Source organism: Alexandromys fortis, unplaced genomic scaffold, assembly GCF_014885135.2.
Source record: "Alexandromys fortis isolate MF-2015 unplaced genomic scaffold, M_Fortis_MF-2015_v1.1 scaffold_4, whole genome shotgun sequence".
Taxonomy (NCBI): domain Eukaryota; kingdom Metazoa; phylum Chordata; class Mammalia; order Rodentia; family Cricetidae; genus Alexandromys; species Alexandromys fortis.
Window position 1 is genome coordinate 20380013 of NW_026067944.1, and position 22009 is coordinate 20402021.

Consider the following 22009-nt stretch of genomic DNA (forward strand, 5'->3'; position numbering starts at 1 on the left):
AGAGAGAGAGAGAGAGAGAGAGAGAGAGAGAGAGAGAGAGAGAGAGAGATCAGTAATCTTAATAAATAACAAAACAGACTACAGGCTTGTGGGTAAGATCAATGTGAATGACAGAAAAATTCAAATAGCCATGACTTTACAATATAAAGTTTATTTCGCTCATATTTGAGCAGTTTCCAGATGGGAACAACCAGAGTGTGGGGTGGCTTCTCAGTCAGTTCTCTAAGATTCAGGTTTCTTCTGCTTCTTGAGCAGCTGCCTACAGTGTGAAGCATAAAGCCATTCTGAGCAGCTTCGTCACATGTCCTCATCTGTATAAACAAAGATACTGCAAAATAAAGGCTGGTTTTATTCTGGCAAACAACATGTAAGCTTAAAATCAAGATTTCATAAAATAGAATCAAGTTAAGCCTTCCATCTGACACTGTGCAGTCTGCTGTAGTGAGAGGTGCTATACTTCTCTCAGTGTTCAAGGATGCACTGGGCTGCTCCTTTTGAAGAAAACATTCTCAGAAAATTGGAACAGTTTACTGCATTTAATACTCAGGTTAAATATTGAGCAGTAATGGGGCACTCAGGAGGCAGAAGGAGGGCAGATCTCTGTAGGATGGAAGCAAGTACATAGGGAGTTTCAGGCCAGCCAAAGTGGTATAGTGAGATCCTTTCTCAAAAACAAAACATTAAAAAAAGACTGGTTTTGGTTGTTATATTTATTATTATTAGAAAAAAGCTTCATGCCTATATTGAAAGTCTTAAACATATACATACATGCATACGCACACACACGCACACACACACACACAATTTTGTCTCTTATGAAAGGTTTTCTTATTGGCTGATATGGGTCATTAACCTAACATCTATCTATTCTTCATTGTTTATTTCTTTTCCTCTAGCCATTAATATTTTTCCTTGACAACCGTGCTTTCTATAAGCACAATTTTCTAGATTATAGCTCAATTTTTACTTAAATACATACACTCTGAAAATCTCTCCAAACTCAGAGTTTATGATTACACTTGAGCAGTATTGTCACTTGCTTTTCCCTTCCTTCCTTTCAGTATCTTCTCTCCTTTGTCATCAACCCTCAGTGCTGTAGAGAGGAGATTCGAAGGCGTGCTGATCTAAGTCTTTCTAATTAGGCTGCTCTCATTTACCACAGTTCAGCCCTGTGCCCAGGTTACCCTGGAGTTATATGCACCCAATTAAGGAACATTCAATTTGAGATCTATATGCCTTTGAGTATGAATGGTAAGTCTCCATAATTGAGTTTGATCCAGCTGCTCATTCAGCTGAGGTGAATGTAGTCTTCTGGGGCACTAGAGTACCATTTAGTAAATTATCTCATCCAGCACACTAAATTCGCCTCACATGGGTGAACAGTTTCCTTCCAGGGAGTAGTTTCTTCTCTCCACTTCTGCACTGGCCCAACATTATTGATGCTTTGGGGTTATTTGTATGACACAGTACTTACCCGTAGACCCAGACAATAATGCTGAACCATTTTGTCTCAGAGCACACGTATAAGTCCAAAGAGAAATGAGAAAGCTGATTATTTTGCTGTTTTATAATCAATAGGAAGAATACATCATGATTCTCTATACTCAAAACTGTAAAAGAAAAGGGCTGGCAAATCCACCATAATACAATAAAATGATTTCATTCCTTAAACTTTTCAGTAAACAAGCATCTTTTTTTAAACCTTCAGGACAACAATACAGTCAATAAATGAGCCTATTTAAAGAGCGATGAAATTGAATGGAATGCATAGAAAGCAGCACTTTTCACTGTAAATATCATTGTTCACTTTTAACTGTGTCCTATTATAGCTATTAACACTTCAGACATTTCTGAGTTCTTGCTCTTGAAAATGAGCGTTCAGAGTATGAAGCAGTTGTCATGGTGCTATAGGTTGTTAGGGAATGCTTAGAAGGTAGTTGGGTGCCCAGAGTCTATGCAGAAATAAAACTCAAGCATACTGCTTCCTATGTTTTCCTTTACACAAAAATATCAGGGCTGTTTCTATAACACTGTCCTTTATCCAAGATACCATATGTGCTCTCAACTTCTAGCAGGCTATTTCAGCAAAACATCCAGATTCAAATCCATGCCAAATTTTGAAGGGTGATGCAAAACATGATTGATAGATGAGGTGGGATCTAATGATAGAGTCATAAAGTGTGTTGACATTAACTTTGAAAAGTGGATCATCAGGAATATTTTCCATGCTGAGCAACACCTGCTAGCTTTCCTGTTGGGGACCAGCCTTGGCAAAAACACATCTTGCCATGGTAGTGGCATGAAAATTTAGAAAAATAAGTAAAGAATATCAAGATGCACAAAAATAATAGAAGAGAAACCATAGAAAAGTACCAGGGGGGCATTTCAGTGAATACTGAAATCATCCACATTTAATTTTCCATATGCTATAAAAGGGAGAATACAATACAAAAGGGAGAAGAAGGCAACAAAAGACTTCTTTAACATGATAGAAAAGACAACTAGAAGAGTTAATTTCTTTAATACTTTGAGGCATCAAGTCATTAGCATTCTGTTGTTTAGGCAATGAAGTCACCCTAGACCAAATATCCTGAAGGCAGCCATTTCCCAGGTAACTATATAATACAAAATAAAGAGCAAAAGTATGTTTGCATATTCTGAACATCTGCTTGATGGAATAGATCTACTTGTATGAGCCATCTTAATGTCAAAAGAACCAAGTAACCTCATCCCGAGTCAGGACATGGAGCTACATTTGTTAATAACTGAGCAACTTCAAACTCTCTAATCATCAGCCATGGTGGAAATAGGCTCACATTTTTGGGCCTCCACACTTTTCCCTCACCTTTCTCTACACTAGGCCCTTGAATCACCTCTAGCAGGATGTACTGGGAGCCTCATGTTGAAGTCAGTCTACTAGGCTTTCAAGGATGGCCCCAGGATAAGCCCAGTGGCACAACAGGAAGCAGCAAAGATGGTGAGTGGAGGTATTGTCTCAGCATGCCCAGTAAACATGGCTGAGAATATTAAGACACCAGCTGCTTTGAGTCTATTCCCACTTCCTCATTTCCCATCAGGAATGAGGGTTAGCTCAGAATGGATCAGAAAGTTAAATTAATATAGTCCTCAATGGTATCAAGCTTTAAAATGGAAAGCTCCGATAAAACTTTTAGAGTGCATTAAAGTATGTAATATCCAACTCTTTTCAAGACCATTTCACATTATGATCATAGATGAAGCAGAGCACGACACACCATTGTTTCCTGTCTGCCAAACACACGCAAGCAGAGCAACTCCAGGCTTCCATCTAGAATGAGGACCCTAGAGAGTGAAAGCTCATTCAGGCACACTCCTCAGACTAGAATCTTTTCTACTGTGCCTACCCCTCATCCAAGTACTTCCCAGTCAAAACCTTCTTCCTTCCCCTTGCACACTAAACAAGAGAGGGCACATATGCAAAGCAGAGGGAAGTTCAGGCAGGGCGTGTTTTTTATTAGCTGTTTTTATTAGCTGAAACTGTGACTCACTGTCCCTGTCTCTGTCTGTGAAAACAAGAACAACACATTAGCTGGTGAGTGTGGCTTTATGTCATTTTTTTGTATGTGTGTGACTTCAGTGATATTCTAACTTGGGCAACCGCTTGCATGAATTTGTTATTTGACCTTTAAAAACCGATATCAAATCGCCAGTAACAGTGCCACAAAGAACACAGGCAAGTTTTGTTAGTCCCATTTTGTCAACTTGCATGCATAGCCCAATGTTTCATGCCTTATAGTGTGCCAAGTTCTGATGAAAATATAAAAATGAGACGCTTCTGCAAATAATTTAAAATAAGATGTGTCATGAACAAGAAATAACTCTACTACAATGAAAAATGTGTTACTTGTAAGTGAAAATAAGAAACCACTGAAAGTGGCCATAGTAATACCTTTTGTGACTACTCTGTGCCCAGTCCCTTAAAAACACCATATCACGTAATTGTCTTCAGAGTATAGTATTTCCTCAATACTATTAAAAGGAAAAGTAAGACTCAGAGAGTTTCAGGGATTTGCGTGAAATCATGTGCAAACTACAGCATAACAAAACTGTGACACTAGATGTCTCTAGCTTAAGGAGCTACACTCTTCCCAGAGGTGGTGTTTCAATGTCGTATCTAGACAGCAAAGCCAAGGCATGGGTATTTGCTTTGTAGAAGGGGTATTTGATGCATGCAAGTAACGACGGGTACATATAGAGTAAAATGGGAAGGCTTTTGAAGCAATGCTAATGTCCTGAGTTTGTACTCAAGCCCAAGAATTTGAGATGGAATGAAGTTAATTAAAGGCACAAGAAGACACCAGAACTGTGAAAACAGGCATCCATCTCAACATAAGAACCCTGCAGGGTATAGGCAAGAGTTGGGAAGCAAATTCCACATGCTGACCTCAAGCAGACAGTGTCTACTTAAGAAAGCACACATGCCCTTGCTTCTGCCAAGGTACTACCACAATGGTCTCAGTCTGTCACACTGGTGTCCCAGCAAAAGACAGAAAGTCCTATTAGGGCCAACTTGGTCTTAGTCTCAGTTGGCAGTTCCAATTGTTTATGAAATGATTGTGTTCCATGATCATTTTTATGTCAATCAGTGTTCAGCATACTAATGATTAATTCCATTTATCCTGTCACACTTTGCTGCCAAACGCATGCCAATTTAGTGCCATCTAACCCAAAAGACCTAACACTGTAAAAATGGTTTAATAGTCTTAAACAAGAAATGGTTGATAAGAATAAAACATTTGTTTGTGGCTAATGCTAACAAGTATTTCCTCATATCTGGGGATAAATCTAAATACCCACATTCTCTTTTAAACTTTGTATGCCAGAGCAACGATGGCAAATATGTATGTAGCAAGAGGGTACAGATGAGCCATAATGACCAGTCTTGTCTGCAGCCTCCTTTAAATGTTATGCAGGAACAGGTACAAAGGCAGCCTGCCTCCTGAACTCTTTTCTTTTGTTCTAAATGCATAAGCCTTGGGGTAATAAAGTGGCAGATAAACCAACAGTTCATAAATATTAAAGCATAGTGCACTTTGACTACCAAGCTAAAGAGATCTAGCTCTCTTACATGCTGATAAATTCTGTTAACAATCTTTTCTGACTCCTTGGCATCTGAGGTTTAGAGACCCCCTCCATTTTTCTTTAAAGGGCATACAACTGTGAGCCTAGAAGACAACAACTGGGTAGAAATACATTGACCAAGGCATCATGGGGCTCAGTCAGAGGGACATAGTTTCCAAATTCATTAACCTGTTCATTACTTCCCAGATTATTTCTTAGGACATTCAAACTTTAGAACCCAAGTCCCTCGCCAGTTCCTATACACTAGGAACATTTTTCATGAGCATTTAAAGTAGAAAAAAATATGAGCCTCATTAAACTCTGATAATTATACATATTTTGAGGCTATGTATATTATGAATGTATACATAGCTCTGAAAGCTCCAACATAGAAAAAAAGTTAGTCTTTTGTTTCTTCAAAGTCAAACTGCCTATGGACTGTGTATACAAAGAAGACTTTATTTCAGATTGATAAATATTACATTGAACAAATGCAGGGGACAGTGTGTGGAGGACAACAGGAACTGTATGACCTACTCATCTCTATTAATATTTTTACACTTATTAACCTTGTGTGTATGTGTGTTTATGTGTGTAATTGAGTGAAATTATGTGCACAAGTGTGTAGGTACTCTCAGAGGTCTGAAGGCATTGGATGCTTAGAAAATCAAGCCACAGGTAATTATGGACTGCCTAATGTGTGTGCTGAGAATCAAATCTGGGTCCCTGGCAAGAGCATGATGCTGTCTTAACCTCTGAGCCCTCATTCTATCAGCTTACCCTTGTTAGTAAGGGTCACAACCCAGTGGGGTGGACAAATGTATAAGCCAGAGTGACTAGTTAGTTACAAGTGGAGATGTGTGCCATTTGTTTTTTCAAAATATTTTTTAAACATTTGGATTCATTTTTAGTCAGAGCTTTTACCCTCAGTTCATCCAGATGCCTTGGTCACCAGCTGATTTACTTATTTACTGCACCTGGCAAGGCCCTAAAGGCATCTGAGCTTGGCACCACAAACTGAAAAATAAACACGGTAACTATGGTGATGTTGTGTCTCTGTTGCAGTATTTAAGATTATATAGAAGGCAAAGAGGCTTGCGTAGACTGAATTCTTGCCAGATATATTTAAGCACACTCTCACAAAGGAAGTGGTGCCTGCCAAGGAAAGAAAGGCATTGTAGGTGGGGGACACAGAACAGAGGGTAGAGAATAAAATATAAGCTTCAAGTCATAGATGTTGGAAGGTCAAGGGGGAGGAGAAAAGCATTTGCTCTGGACTAACTGAATCCTTCCTGTACACATAGACACTCCCAAACACACTTCATAATAAACCAATGTATTCATTCTTACTGGCTCCCAATCACCCTACATTAATAAGTTAATGAAGAGGAAGCTCAAAGTTCTGCCTGGCTTCAGACACAGCAATTTTTACTATTTAGTTTGGTATACCTATTAACAGATAGTAAATTTATTCAGGTCACTTATCTGGTAATTAATTTCCCTTGGCCCACTAAATATAAATTAAAGCACTGGACATTAACCACACAAGGGGAAAATTTAAAAATCATTCAAAGAAACAAATGGAAAAACATTAAGTGAACAAATTATTTCAGAATAAAAGAAACATGGTAAGGTTTTCTGGCCCAGCTTTAACACTTTCTCAGTAAGAAAACTAAGGCATTAAATATTTTATTTTAAAATATTTATTTTAGATATAGATAAAATACATTTTAAGAAGAGTCTTAAACAGCTTAAATACCTTTTAATTCTCCTTATTAGTGCTATAGTTAAACAAATCATAACAGTCCTCATTATATCATTTAAAATAACTGAGAAAAAGATAAAAATTCATTTTATTTTTTTTTATTAAAAATTTCTGCTTCCTCCCCACCTCCACCTCCCATTTTCCTCTCCCTCCCCCTCTCCCCTCCCCTTCCCTCTCCAGCCCGAAGAGCAGTCAGGGTTTCCTGCCCTGTGGGAAGTCCAAGGTCCTCCCCCCTCCATCCAGGTCTAGGAAGGTGAGCATCTGATGGAGGTGGGTCTTGTATCTTATCTGTTGCTTTCATTGGTTGACTAATAAAGAAAACTGCTTGGCCTGATAAGACAGAAAATTAGGTAGGCAGAGTAGACAGAACAGAATGCTGGGAGAAAGAAGCCGAGTCAGGCAGTCGCCATGATTCTCCCACTCCAGACAGACGCAGGTTAAGATCTTCCCTGATAAGCCACCTCGTGGGCTACACAGATTATTACAAATGGTTTAGATCAATATGTAAGAGCTGGCCAATAAGAGGCTGGAACTAATGGGCCAGGCAGTGTTTAAAAGAATACAGTTTCTGTGTAATTATTTTGGGGCATAAGCTAGCCAGGCAGCTGGGAGCCAGGGCAGCAGGAACATAGCCCACCACTCCACACTACAAGCATCCAAGCAGCCTAGGCTCCCACAAAGCCAGTACATGCAGTAGGATCAAAATCCAATGCCATTGTTCTTGGCTTCTCAGCAGCCCTAATTGTCTGCCATGTTCAGAGAGTCCAGTTTTATCTCATGCTTTTTTAGACCCAGTCCAGCTGGCCTTGGTGGGTTCCCAATAGATCAGCCCCATTGTCTCAGTGTGTGGGTACATCCCTAGTGGTCCTGACTTCCTTGCTCATGGTTCGTTGCTGAAGAAATAGCTGAAATTTAATGATATCCTTTCCCCTTTGGCTCCAATATTGTATTTTGAGTTAACAATTAAAAATGAACAAGGTGAGATATCTCTAAAATTTATATTACTATGACCTAAAAGACTAAAAATGTCAAAAGCAATACAATATCAACTTGCTTTTTAATTTTAAAATGTTCTGAAGGATCTGCATTGAGATTAGGTGTACAACTACAGAGGAAAATACTGACTTACATTCAGAACTATTTCCATGAAAATGAATTTAGAAAATGAACCAAATTATGTAATCATAACTTTGGCTTAGATTAGAATTTTTCCAGAAAGCAATAGTGTCACAAGAATATTTTTCTTATTAGTTTGTTTTTAATTATATAGGAGAACCAGAGGTCATACTTTAATGGGTATAAGTGAATACATCAGTAGATGAACAAAAGGAGAAATGAATGAGTGATTCATTCACAATTTCCCATATATTTTTGTTTTTTCCATTCCTTTGTTTATGTTATGTATATGCAATACAATTTATATTTTAGAATATAATAAACTTTAGAAACTTAGTTAAACTCATTTATCATTGGTCATAATTTTAAAATGATTTTTTGTTTTATTAATTCTTTCTCATACAATATATCCCAATCACAGTTTTCCCTCCCTCCACTGCTCCCAGTTCCCCCATACACACCTCTTCTCTTCCCCTGATGCACTCCTACTTCATTTCCTTTCAGAAAAGAGCAGGTTTCCCAGGGATATTAACTGAACATAAATAGCAAGATGCAATAAGACTAGGTACCAACACTCATGTCAAGGTTGGACTAGGCAACCCAGTAGAAGGAAAAGGGTCCCAGTGGCAGGCAAAAGAGTCAGAGCCTCCTCAACTCCCACAGTTAGAAGTTCCACAAAAGCACTGAGCTACTGACTTATAACATATATACAAAGGACCTAGATCAGTCCCATGCAGGCTCTGTGATTACCTATTCAATCTCTATGAGTGCTTATGAGCCATCCTTAATTGATTATGTAGACTGTGCTCTCCTGGTGTCCTTAACCACTCTGGCTCCTACAATTTTTCCTCTCATTCTACTGTGAGTTCACCAAACTCTGCCTAATGTTTGGTTGTGGGTCTCTGTTTCTGCTTCTATCAACTGTTGAGTGAAGCCTCTCTGATGATAATTGAGTTAGGCACCAATATAAGGGTATAGCAGAATATCATTAAGAATCATTTCATGAACTTTCTTTCTTTAGGTCACTTGTGTTTGGTACTATCCTGGGTCTCTGAATCATCCAGCTTCTGGCTCCTAGCCACCCAGACAGAGTCTGGCATGGGTTCCCTCTCAGTGTATGGGTCTCAAGTTGAACCAGTTATTGTTTGGCCACTCCACAAATTCTGTGTCACCATTGCCCCAGTATAACCTGCAGGCAGGACAAGTTGTAAATCGAAGGTTTCTTGGCTGGGTTGGTGTTCCAGTACCATCACTGAGAGCCTTGCCTGGTGATAGAAGATGCCCAGATCAGGTTCCCTATCGCCCATTACTTGGAGTCCAAGCTAGGACCACTAAGACCAAAAAAGAGAAGCATAGTATGTATTCACTCATAAGTAGATATTAGCTGTTAAGTAATGGATATCCATGCTATCATCCACAGACTCAGCAGAGCTAAGTAACAAGGAGGGCTCTAGGCAAGTTGCATGTATTTCCCTGGGAAGGAAGGAGGAAAGTTTCCATATTCTAAGTCTAACCAAAAATTACCTCCCTTCAGAGAAAAAAATTTGGACTAGAAAGCAATTGGGCATGCCAGTTCTTTAGATTCTTGGGAGTTTCTTGCCTAAGAAAAGATATGACACACTTAATTTCTTCATTCTTATGTCTACTTATTCAACTTAAATTTATTGAAGCTATCCTTTGTATGCCTTCTGATCACAGTTAAAGAAGACCAGTCTGGCTGGCCTCAAGTGCCACCAGAAGCATAAACCTTTCTATAGTGAAATGTATATAGGTTGAGCATCTCAGCCTTCATGTATACCATCAGTGAGGGAACCAAAACAAAGGTCTCTATAACCCAAGGTGGTATTGTTCTGATGCTGTGCATAAAGATGGATCTTCTTCCTAGGGTTGTTCCTCTTCAGTCATGGTCTAACTTTATGAGTCTTCAGTCACCTTACTAGTTGTAGAAAATTAGTAAATATTTTTTTCGACATAAAAGTGTATGACTTCCGTCTTCTTAGAGGAAGAAAGAATGTGTGATGCTATAAACTACTGTAACTGAGAAAGAGAAGAGAGACATGTAGGTAAGAAAACACAAGATCCAGAAGCAATAAAAGGATGTTTATGTAGTCTAGTAAAGAAAGAACTAATGTGCTGGAGGGAGGAATATCTTCTGTCTTGCTCAAGTAAAGAATCTTGAGCATTCAGATGTGGGTGTACCTCAGTGAAAACAAAACTTGGGATAGCATTTCGTTTAGCAGTTCCATTTTCATAGTGAAGGTGTTCTAACTGCAGAACAGAAGCACATTTATTAATCCAAAACCCAGTCATAAGGTGACAACTAAGATGCAGCTACATTGTTCCTATCATGAGTAATCGTAATAAGTAACGGATCCCTCCTGGTGATCACAGACTCAGTCCTCAGTTCTACTAATTTGTTCATATCTAATCAGCAAGCATCTTTGAGTTGCAAGTATCTGCTGTATGGATTGTGCTCATCTATTTGTCCTAGATGCAAATTACTTCATTGTGTTATTATATCATTATGCTTATTCTAAAACACAGAATATAGAGTCAGGTTTGGTGGTGCACACTTTTAATCCCAGCATTTTTGAGGCAGTTAGGCAAGCAGATCTTTGTGAGTTGGAGGCCAGACTGGGGAGAGAGAGAGAGAGAGAGAGAGAGAGAGAGAGAGAGAGAGAGAGAGAAGGAAGGAAGGAGGAAGGGAGAAAGAAAGGAAGGAAAGAACAAAGGAATAAGGAAGGAAGGAAAAATGGAAGGAAGGATATAAAAGTGGATTTTAATAATTTAAGATCTAACTTCATTTTATTTTGACAATATAATAGCAATACACAGAGGTACATACAAAATGCCACTTATTTGTAACTATTTGTTATTAGTAAATCCTTATTTTTAATATTTGTTAATGTGTGTAGTCTCTTCCATTTATATATGATTACTTAATGCTTCCTTGTCATAATATAGTTGATAAAGAATTCATTTCAAGAGCTGAAAGTATGGACACTCCATACTATGCTTGACCCTTGGGCTTTATTATTTTTCCTAACATGTATACATGGTTGAGAACACCTATATAGGAGTAACACATTCTTCTATGATCATTACAAAACACTGTATTTTTGCCACAGGCATGGGAACATGTTTCTTAAGTTCAATTCTGGAGTGCTCATCTTTAAGTCAGCATTTTGGATTTCTACACATAGATCATAATGATTGCTTGCAAAACTGTCACTTAACAAAAGTACTATGAAGGAACTGCATCACAAACGATTGTCTTATTGTTTAACATTTTAGCATAAAAATAAATGACTGGCATGTAGTGTTTAAAGATGGATCTTAATTTTTTTATTAAGGATTTATGAATGTACATGGAGGGAGGAGTCACAAAATTTCATCAATCTTCCTCTTTATTTCCTTCCTTAAGCTTTTTTTAAAATTAGCATTATAATAGTGAGATGATAACACTGCCTTATATATGTGATGATTTGCTTCAATTAAATCCTGAAATGAGCCCTAGGAGGTATCATCCATTGTCATTTTCATTTTAGAAATAAAGAAGAGGGAGCTCAGAGTTCTCTGCCACTGTGTGTTATTTTTACACAAATGCCCAGTGACACCTAATTTTAGTGCAAAGTTGTTCCAGAGACATTGCTGAAAAATCAATTTAGAAATGAGATTTTGTTTCATAGAGTTTGTACCAAATATGTTCTAATTATTGAAAATAGTTACCCTGCAGGCCAGCTAACTTTCAGACATAAAAACATAAGTAACTCTCAATTATGTTATCAAGTCAGATGTCAGATGAAGGCCATGTCAACTTGGCCATTTTGGGGTGTTGCCTCATTATATACACTAGTAGAAAACAACATTTATAATGTTTTTGAGAATTTCATTCATAAGTATTGTATCATATCAACTGTACCCCTCTGTCTTCCCATCCAGCTCCTCTACTCTGCACCTTGACACCGTCTCAAATCCATGAACTTTCTTCATCTTTTATTACATACAAACATACTCACACACAAATATGCACACACATGCATGCATATGCATGAGCATAAAACCTGCAGAGTACATTTAGTAGTAATGTTTAATGTACATGTGTTTAGTGATGACCACGTGAGATCGAGTAATTTGTTCGAAAGTTAGCCCCTGGAGAAGACTGTGTCCCTCTTTCGGCAGCCATTAATAACCCATAGCTCTTCACCTAGGGGTGGCATCCTGTGAGCTGTCCCCATATGTGGTTGCAAATCAGTCAGTCTTGTCATTATGCAGGTCTAATTTTGGTAACTATATTTTTGAGATTACATGGGTGTAGCTTCCCTATCATATATGGAAGACATACTCTTGCAACAGACATCTTGGTCTTCTGACTCTTACAATCTTTCTGCCTCCTCTTCTGTAATTATCATATTTCACTACAGCATAAGGTTTTACCATGGATGCTACTAGCCTATAGAGACAGTTTTTCTTTTCATGGCAGTACATTATATATTGCAAGGCCCCAACCCTCTATATACTAAGCACCAATAATAACTTCACCATCCTAATTTATGATGTCGTAAGTGTCCATGTGCCACTGACCCTGAGAACTACTGTTCTAATGAAAGACTCAAAATACTAACAAGCCAGAAATGCAAGTATTCATGTTATAAATATTTAATAAATGCTTACTCCACTGAGTATAACTAAAATCGAAACGTTCAAAAAAAATGACAACTCTCCTGCTATAGATTTTGGACATTGCAACTTTAGATATAAAATAAATTATTAATATGTCTCACAATTAAAAAAATAAAAGTCAAGAGTGTGAGCAACTGGAGCAATTGACTGAGCCTGTTAAAATCATTTCATATCAAACCTGTGTTGGTGACTTCTAGTATGGCGGTGGCAACACCCAAAGAAAAGAAATTAAAGACAGGAGTGATTTATTTGGGTTCAAAGGTTTCAGCCTAGCTCCATGTTCTCAGACAGAATGTCCTGTTAGATGGAACTTATGGCAGAGGCTATTCTTTATCTGTTGGTGTGTAGGAAACAGAGAGAGACAGCAAAGGTCCAAGGATAAGATATCTCCCAAGGACTTGCTCCAAGCGATCCCCTTCCTCCAGTTAAGTGCCACCTGCTGAAATTTCTAGAAAGTTCCCTAATAACCCCACCAGCAAGGAACAGGCTGGTGAAAACAAACACCTGTGGGGGCATTGTATATCCCATCTATAACAAGTCCTTACATTTGATTTCCTATGAGTGAAGAGAAATGATAAAGTGTGGTTATCACATAATGCCTGATTACAGCAGACTATGTATCCATGCACAGCACTTTTACAGGGTTTTATTAGCCTTTACATAAGGTGATAGTACTTTAAGAAACAGACACTGCAATAAACGAAAGACCTTTTTAACCGTGGTAAAGAAACAGAAAAAAAGCCATCAAGAAAGGTGCAGTAAGTTGAGAAGAATGAAAGTTGCTATTAGATGTGACAGCTGTCACAACAGCGCACAGTAATAAATGTAATCATAGCAATGAAGTAATGTTTGTATTTAGTTCTTTTCAAGGAGTTAAAATAATGAGCATCTTTTCTAAATTGGTAGTTTTCTATGGTGCTGTCAAAAGTAGTAAAAACGAGACAACATCTTGAAATGTGCAGTGCCTTTACACTGCTCAGAAGCACAGCTCTAGATGGCTTTGTTCTAAGTTGCTTCCGCGGTTGTTTCATTTATATCTTTTTTTGTTGTTGTTCTGTGTGAATGAGTTATTCTTTTTCTTGAGGTCTAACGTACTTGAACCAATCTTTCTATTCTTCAGGTTTAATAAATCCATTGTCAGCTAAAATGAACTGTTTTAGTTTTCATGACATATAATTAAATCTGTGCTTCTTACAATATTTTTTTCTGTTGTAGCAATATCATTTCTTTTGTGGCCTTAAATAAAATGCTATGTGCATTTATAAGACAACACCCATCTGGCATCAAGTGCTAAAGGCACCATTAGTGACTCTGTTGTCCAGCAATGATGGAGTACACGGCAGGACAGAAAATACATTTGGGGGGAGGCCTTACACACAGGAGCTATTTGTGATCCATGATGAATATGCTATGCAGTCACAAGAAAAAAAAAAAACATGTTTTTCACTGTTCTTTGAAGAATACTCTCTGGTTTACTCCTGGATTCTTTCTTTTTGGTGCAGCATGGGTTTCAGATTCTATTGGGACAATATCTTTATTATTCTTCATCTTTATCGTTCATGTAGATCTGGGTAATACAAATGACGTGACATATATTCGTATCTGCCTCACCATCCATGGTCTGACTCTCGGAACTAAATGCAGATTTGGAAATTTTGAACTGAGTGTAGTAGTGTATAACTTATAATGCCGGTACTGGAGAGAAAGAGGCCTAGTGGGTTTCTATGAATTCGAAGCGAACCTGATCTGAAAAAGTTCCAGTCAGGCCAGCCAAGGTTGGATAGGAAGCTCCTTCTGAGAGAGAGAGAGAGAGAGAGAGAGAGAGAGAGAGAGAGAGAGAGAGAGAGAGAGAGAGAGAGAGAGAGAGAGAGAGAATGGTTTATTATAGTATAGTATTCTGCTACTTTTAAATCTTTAATTATAATTAGATAATGAATCAAGATGGAGCCTGAATGGAATCAATAATGCCCTCTGCACTTGTGTGACAATCCCATAGCTTGGTCTCTCAGTAAGGTTTCTAACAGTGAGAGCAGGTCCTCTCCCCGCTGCTTAGCTGACTTTTGGTAACCTGTTCCCCATGCTGGATTACCTGGACAGAAGGAGAGGAGTTTGGTCCTGCCCCAACTTGATGTACCATGCTTTGTGCAAGCTTATGGGAGGTCTACCCCTTTCTGAATTGAGAGGGAAGAGGAGCAGATGGGAAGGGGGTATGTGGGAAAGTGGAGGGGATGGGAGAAGAGGGAGGGAAAACTGGTTGGTATATAAAATAAATGGAAAAATACATTAGTTAAATAAAATTAAAAAGAAAAAAAAGAATATGGAAGAAGAAACCTTTTACTCTTTGCCTGCTTGCTCTTGCTGGCAAGTTTATTCCTTCACTGATATTGGAGCCTGTTTCTTTGGGATTCTGGTATATACTGAAGACCAACTGATACATCTAACCTTGTGGATGTAACAATTACAGGATTCTTGGACCATCCATTATAGACAGCTATTGTACTAGCTGGACTGTTGAGCACAGCCTGTAAGAAGACATCTTTTAAAAATCCAATATATATGTAAATACACACACATTCCACAAGTTCTGTTTCCTTAGAGAACATTGACTAATATACACAGAATTTTTTTTATATAAAAAAATTGTAGCTAGCTAAGTGGAGCTTTCTTTCTTTAAAATGTAATAGAATTGTCTTATAAATTTTTGAGAAAAAGTATATCCCAATACTTGAATTTTAGAACTAAAACATAAATGAGATTTGAAATGAGATTTATTTTTATTATTGACTATAAGTTTAATTGCATGTAAACAATTACTAAATTTTCCATGAGTAAGCCTTTAATTAACAACATTTTTTTTATTTTTTCCAAGGATCCTTCCCAGCAATTGGCATGGAAGCCTTCTGCCCCAGCTTCCTGAGGGCTGGGTTTCTAAACAGCATCCAGGCCCCACATCCAGTGCCAGCAGGAGGATCTCTGCCCCCCAGGATTCCTGCTGGTAGGTATCCCAAATACATTCCTCCACCACCACAGCGAGCAATAGAACTCTCCTCACAGCTTATAGAGAAATAGTGCAAACTGAATACTTCTCAAAGGCATGGGGAATAAATGCCAGTGTCTCTTTGCAATGCAGGAAGAACATCTGTGACACCTAGTGCTGTGAAATAGAATCAAAACGGGGTAAAAGTCTTGAACCCCAAGTGCCCACTTAGCATACAGTTTGCATAAGCAAGAACTAGAGTGACCTTGCTGCTTGGAATGGACCACAAAAGAGAACTGAAAACTCAGTACGCTGACAGAAAGAGGAATTGGACAAGTCTATAGAGATCTAATTAAGGTTCCATTTCACTAAAGGAAAACGATTTGAAGAAAAGCCAGAAACTAAAAAAACTTGGAAGAAAATTTTGAGATTAAAATTCAAATCAGGCTTGGTAATGGAAGCCTGTAATTTCAGCACATGGGAGACAGAGGCAGGTGGATCTCTGTGAGTTCAAGGTCAGCCTGGTCTACAAAGTAAGTTCTAGGACAGCCAGGGCTGTTACATAGAAAAAGACTGTCTCTAAATACCAAAAAAAAAAAAAAAGGAAAGAAAAAGAAATTTAAATTCAGTCCTCTCTAAAAATAATAAACTGACAAAAAATATGAAATAAGATATAGCATATCTCACATTCTAAACCTCAATTTCAGAATTTAGTAAAAATTTTTATGAGATATTCATGCATCACTGTCATAAATCCTTTATTTCTATCATTCAATGAAGTCTAGAGCTGTCATCCTTCACCACAGCCAATGATGCAGACCTACTTTGCACTTATGTGAATGTTGACTCGACTTTTTACATCAAAATTCTTGTGTGTTTATCATAACTAATGGCAATGGTATAAATTATGCTAATGCTGTAGGTGTATTCCAGGGGATAGTGGAGGATAATGGAGCATATGGCACGGCTGGGAATTCTAAATTTTAAAAAGTTCCAAGATATACATTTGTTTGGTTTTCTTAATGCCAACTGTTCTTGTAATTATTCTGATATTTTCCTCTTGCCATCTAATTATCTTGATATATAAAAATCAGCTAGCAGTTAATAGGCTTTGATGTCATTTTCTTTATTGTTGCCAGGTGAAGCTGTGCCTAGAGACTTTATGACTGACAGTATTATCCTACGAACCAAAGTGATGCAAGTTAAAGGACTAGTAATTGTAATTCTGATGGTGCTCTACCCCTTATGTCCTGAGAAATAGAACAGTGAGGATGATATGGGGAAATTTTAGAGTCATTGCCAATGACAAGGGGGAAAAGTCCTACATCAATTAAACTATATTCATAATGACTGGTAACATAGAAAAATTACAATTCTCACCTCAAATAGAATGAGAAATAGTTTAATATGGAAAGAACTCTGAGTGACCTTGACCCAGGACTGCATATTTAAGTTGCCCAAAAACCATGTTCCAACAAGGATAGTGATGAAATAGTTTCTTTTAAGATTCATTTTATGTATATGTATACACACATATAGCAATGCACCTCAGGAGTGCCTGCTGCCCAAAGAGGGTTGTGAATGCCATGTGGATACTGCAAGAACAGCAAGTGTTTTTAAACTCTAAGCCATTTTTCCAGCCCCCTCCTGAAGGTTTTTAGTCACAAAACAAAGAAAGTCCTCAATCAAGACACTTTTTAAATGCATCAGTGGAAACATTGAGCAGGCAGCTAGAGTAAAGTGGAAACTGCCATAGGCCTCCCATGTTATCTGATGTTTAGATTGGTAGAAGGTAAGGATCTGTTTTCTTTCCCACAGTTCACTCACAACATGGACAATAAAGAGTCATTGCCTAAGATAACTCAAGGTATTTAATTTTGACTTCCAAAATTCAACTACTCTAAAGTTATAATGAGTCAATCAGCTCTGTAAATTGCTCAGTGTATGTGTGGTTTCTCGGTGGACTATTTTTTAAATGAAGCTTTAGTTTATATAACTAATATATCACAGGTTAGAGTTGAGTAGATAAACAGAATTAATAGTTTAGTGGTTTAGTCCTTAACATTAGTGGAAATCTTTTAAGTTTAGATATATCTGACAAAAATAACATTATGAAGTTTAATAATGATCTGAATTATTTGCATTACTAGCAAAAAAATTGAAATAGCCCTTGTCATTTAGCCATTGGGAATGACAGAAGGAAGATGATCTTTCTACAACACAAACACAAAAACTCGCTTCCAGAGCAGAATCTGAGAGCCCCCAGTGCTCTATTCTTCTAGGCTTTAAGCCAAATTTGCCTCCAGCTTTCATAGGAGAAAAAAAAAAAAAAAAACTCCACTCCGTTTTCATGACTTACATACAAATCAGGTGAAGCAAAATTGCTGCGTGAAACATTTATAGATCTCAACTTGTTCCTGTTCCTTCAAACGGAAATTAACTCCGCTCACTTTTCCTGACTCATAACCCTCTCATAAATGATCCCTGTACATTTTCTTACTTTACAGCTAAGACTGCAGCATTTTCAAAGGTGATTTGTATTTTCTCTCATTCCACTCTGGCTAATTTCCTTCATAGTCTTAAGTTAAGAGAAATATTGCAGTCATCATGTGAAGATTTTTTTTTGTTCCATACATTTAATACCTTGAAGTATTCCCCTGTCATGTAATATCTAACCAGATGTTCGTTCAGGGTTAGGATACCAAACCAAGGACAGGAAGCAATGTTCCTTTTCCCGTAGCTACCGGGACACTCCCAGAACCAGCTGAAGTGGAATGCCTGCTGGGTATCTACTAAGTGATTATATGCCACATAATTTGTCATTCTCTCGACACAGTTCCCATGCCAGTGAAGAATTAGCAGACCTGTTCTAGGACTGATGCTAATTAGTTCCTGTTAATCATATTTAAATGAGACGCCCAGCTATGTTTTATGTGGAAGGATTATACTGATCTTTTGTTTTGCACCATATCCTGCTGTGAAGTGGCAATATTTCTACTGCGGCATTTACTTGTAACACAGAACTTCAATCATAGGACAGTCACTAGATCACAAGAACCAGAAAATAGACAAGCTTGTCATTATTTGTGTAAAAGCCGTCAATCATTTGTGAATTTCTTGTTTCTAGAAAGGTCATTTGAAAGGTTTGTTTTTTTCTGAGTCCACTGGGATATTTTGACAAATGCTCAAGAGCATGCAGCAGCGAGTGGGACTTTTAAATGGGTAAGTTCAGAAAACCAAATGGGCATTGGAAATCTCCCTAATATTTCCTCTGTGAGTAGTCTTAGCAGCCGAAGCTACTCCAGAGCATCTCAGTCTGTCTGTCTGTACCATAAGAACAACTCTTTTCCTTATTTGCCGTTGAGAGTCTCTTCACTGTGTGACAGGTTTGAGAAAATAGCCAACTTTCTTAGACTCTTTCTTTGCTTACCTGGAACTGGAAAACAGTGTAAATGTGAACACACAGTGATTCCAAAACCAGATGTGTGGCTTCTAGGCATATAGTTAGTGATATTTAATATCACTTTGTTTGTTTTCAGAGAAAGAGACTTTAATCATTCTTAAATTCAAAGATCCAAACCTTTCTATGCCTGCACTCCTGCACTTGGCTAGCCACAGTAGCAACAGGGTTCACAGCCCAACTTTGTATAAGTCACTAAACTTCCAACTGTCGTTTTCACAACAAAGGATACACGGTGCTGAATAAATAGAACAATTTCTCCACAGCCTATTTAACAAATATCACGATTTTTCTTTCTCTGATTCATGTGAAATACTGTCTGATATGGAGCTAGGGAAATATTGTAAATATTATTATTCAGTATAAACTATATAGTTTAGGTGTTAAAATTATACTAGATGAGTTTGAAGTAGCAGAAGTCTCATGCCTCCTGTTGCTGATATTCTTAGCTCTGGACCTGTACAGAGGAGGCAGAAAAGAAATAGCATGAATGATTATGACTAGGTGGCAGGTTGGGGTGGAGTAAACCATATGTTAAGGAAATCTAACAGTTTGTTTGAACTCACTGCACCATGGGAAATCAACAGTGGAAAAGTATACATTAAATTTTAAAGGTGAACAAACAGCAGTTCAGAATAATCAGATTAAAACATTTGGTCTCCATATTTTCAGGCATGCTAAAGAGGGTGGGAAATGACTTTGATCTGAAACATTCCAAACCCAACCACTTACACAACTACTACTAAACCAACACCTACTAGAAATTGTTCTCCTGAAGATGATAATTATTAAATTAATTTTCCAAAGTGCATACAAAAATTGCCTTATTAGAATATCATTGTACTTAGTATAAAAACTCCTTACAGGATATACTTTATATGTAGAAGATCCCCAGGATAAAAAACTCCTATTATTCAACGGAGGTGTGTATCTGCTGTATATTTTGCAGTTGTAAATATTGCCAATTACCCAGGATGAATTATGGGTGAATGTGTCAGTGTGCCTGCTTAGATCAAGAGATGAAGGGAACTGTAAAAACAAAGTACAAAAATTCCATATAAGCCATTCAAATGTACTATTTTACTATACCCCTTTTTCCATCCTTGCTATGCTCATGACTACGACCCTGTACCAACTTTCAGTCCCTACTCAAGAGTTGTTTGTTACTCTTTTCTAAAGAACTCTCCTTCCCTAAAGTTTTTACAGCTTCAGGCTTCAAAAGAAAAGCCAGAAGAATGGTATCAAAGAAGAAGGGAAACAAAGTTAAAGATTCAGGCAGAACAAAGAAGGAAGCATGATTACTGCCACCTCTGGTGAGAGAAGCACTGAGGAACAGGGTCACACAAAGAAGGACAGTATACCCAAGCAGCCAAAGCCTGAGGAAGTCAACATCTAGAACTGCAGTGCTAAGCTTTTAAAAGAAAATACCTCCTTTAGAATACTTGCAACATGGGTAGCGCTAGGTAAAATATTTGCAACATTGATAGTTCTAGGTAAGATATTTGTAAGTAACATTGGTAGTTCTATGTAAAATATTTGCAATATTGTGAGTTCCAGGTAAAATATTTGCAACATTGGAAGTTTTAGGTAAGATATTTGTGTTGGTAGTGCTAAGTTTGAGGGTTATTTTTAATCACCCATTTAGGATGTATTTTATAACCAATCAAAAACCAGATCAAGATTCAGATTTTATTTAGTTAGCTTGATTATTATTCAAATTCAGTGGGCTTAAAAGAGAAGGCACATGCTTTGGTTCTTGGACTTACCTAAGAAAAAGTACTACAAAGGTAGGGAAACGATTTAAAATTAAGGAAGACAAGTTCAAAATAGCATTTGGAATTTTAAAAAGTCAGAATAGGAACATACGTTGAATTACAGATGTTATTAAAACCTACAAATCTTACACTTGAGAAACTTGAATATGGGTTATGAAATGAAAGAATCCTCTGGATAAGTCATATGATCCAGTGATACAAGACACAGATTCAGATTCCTCACAGCTGTACTTTGGTTCTTTTCTTTTTTGTGGGGAAGGGTAAGAGTCATCTTTTGTAACAAAACTGAAAACATGGCAGTTCTTTAGCCAAGCCGAACACCGAAAGTTAGCAGAAGGCTATAGACTTTCTTTCCTAAGAAGATGGGCATGCATTCTGTAAGTTTCAGGGTGTCACTGGACAGACTGAAACTCAGAAAAGGGAGCATGTGTCTAGTTCTGCTTTCAAAGTCCTGCTCAGAGTGAGAAGTGAGCACTGTCGCCATTATATAGACTGATGGTACCTTAAAAAGGAAGAAAGCAACTGCACAGTACATTTGATAGCAAACTCTTGAACATGCTCTGAGCTTTTTTCTTATCTGCCAGAAAGACATGAAAAATCTTAAAAGAGCCTTTAAATAAATCTCTCTTCCATTTATATGTGTCTATTCACAATCTTTAAAAAGCGTTAGCCTTTGACCTTGGCTAAGCCTTCTTATTAACATAAAAGCTTCTTTTTTATCTTACTATCATTTGAATAAGTTTGAATCTTAAAAAATATAAATCTTAAATAACTACTTAAAGTCTCACTAAAAACGTACCCAGCACCTAGAGATCTTGTTTATTATTCTAGATTAGATGCCATTTATTTTAGTTCTATTTAAGGATGTGCTCAATTCTTTTGAAGGATTTCTCAAAAAAAATCATTTTCTTCTTACAAAGAAAATTCTAAACAGCCTTATACCGTTTGCTAATTTAGCTGAGTCTCCATGTGAATCAGCGTTTAATCTTGGCATTGAGTAGGGTTATTTTGTGCGTATGTTTTCTCCCTAATTAAGAACACCAAAGGGTCCTGGCTGCTCCAGTACCTCTTTGCCTCTAGAGAGCCATTCCCTCAGGCTGCAATGCATGCCCTGTTGGGCAGCTGGGCCACTT

The 22009-nt window shown here is 37.6% G+C and overlaps 1 protein-coding gene across 1 annotated transcript in view; it reads left to right on the forward strand.

The window, feature by feature from the left end:
• The window catches only part of Epha6 (EPH receptor A6), an 839925-nt gene that overhangs the window by 649801 nt on the left and 168115 nt on the right, over positions 1 to 22009 (forward strand). Inside the window, exon 12 of the mRNA XM_050149039.1 lies at positions 15534 to 15659. Coding sequence (XP_050004996.1) covers positions 15534 to 15659 — 126 coding nt within the window. The remainder of the gene's footprint in view (positions 1 to 15533; positions 15660 to 22009) is intronic.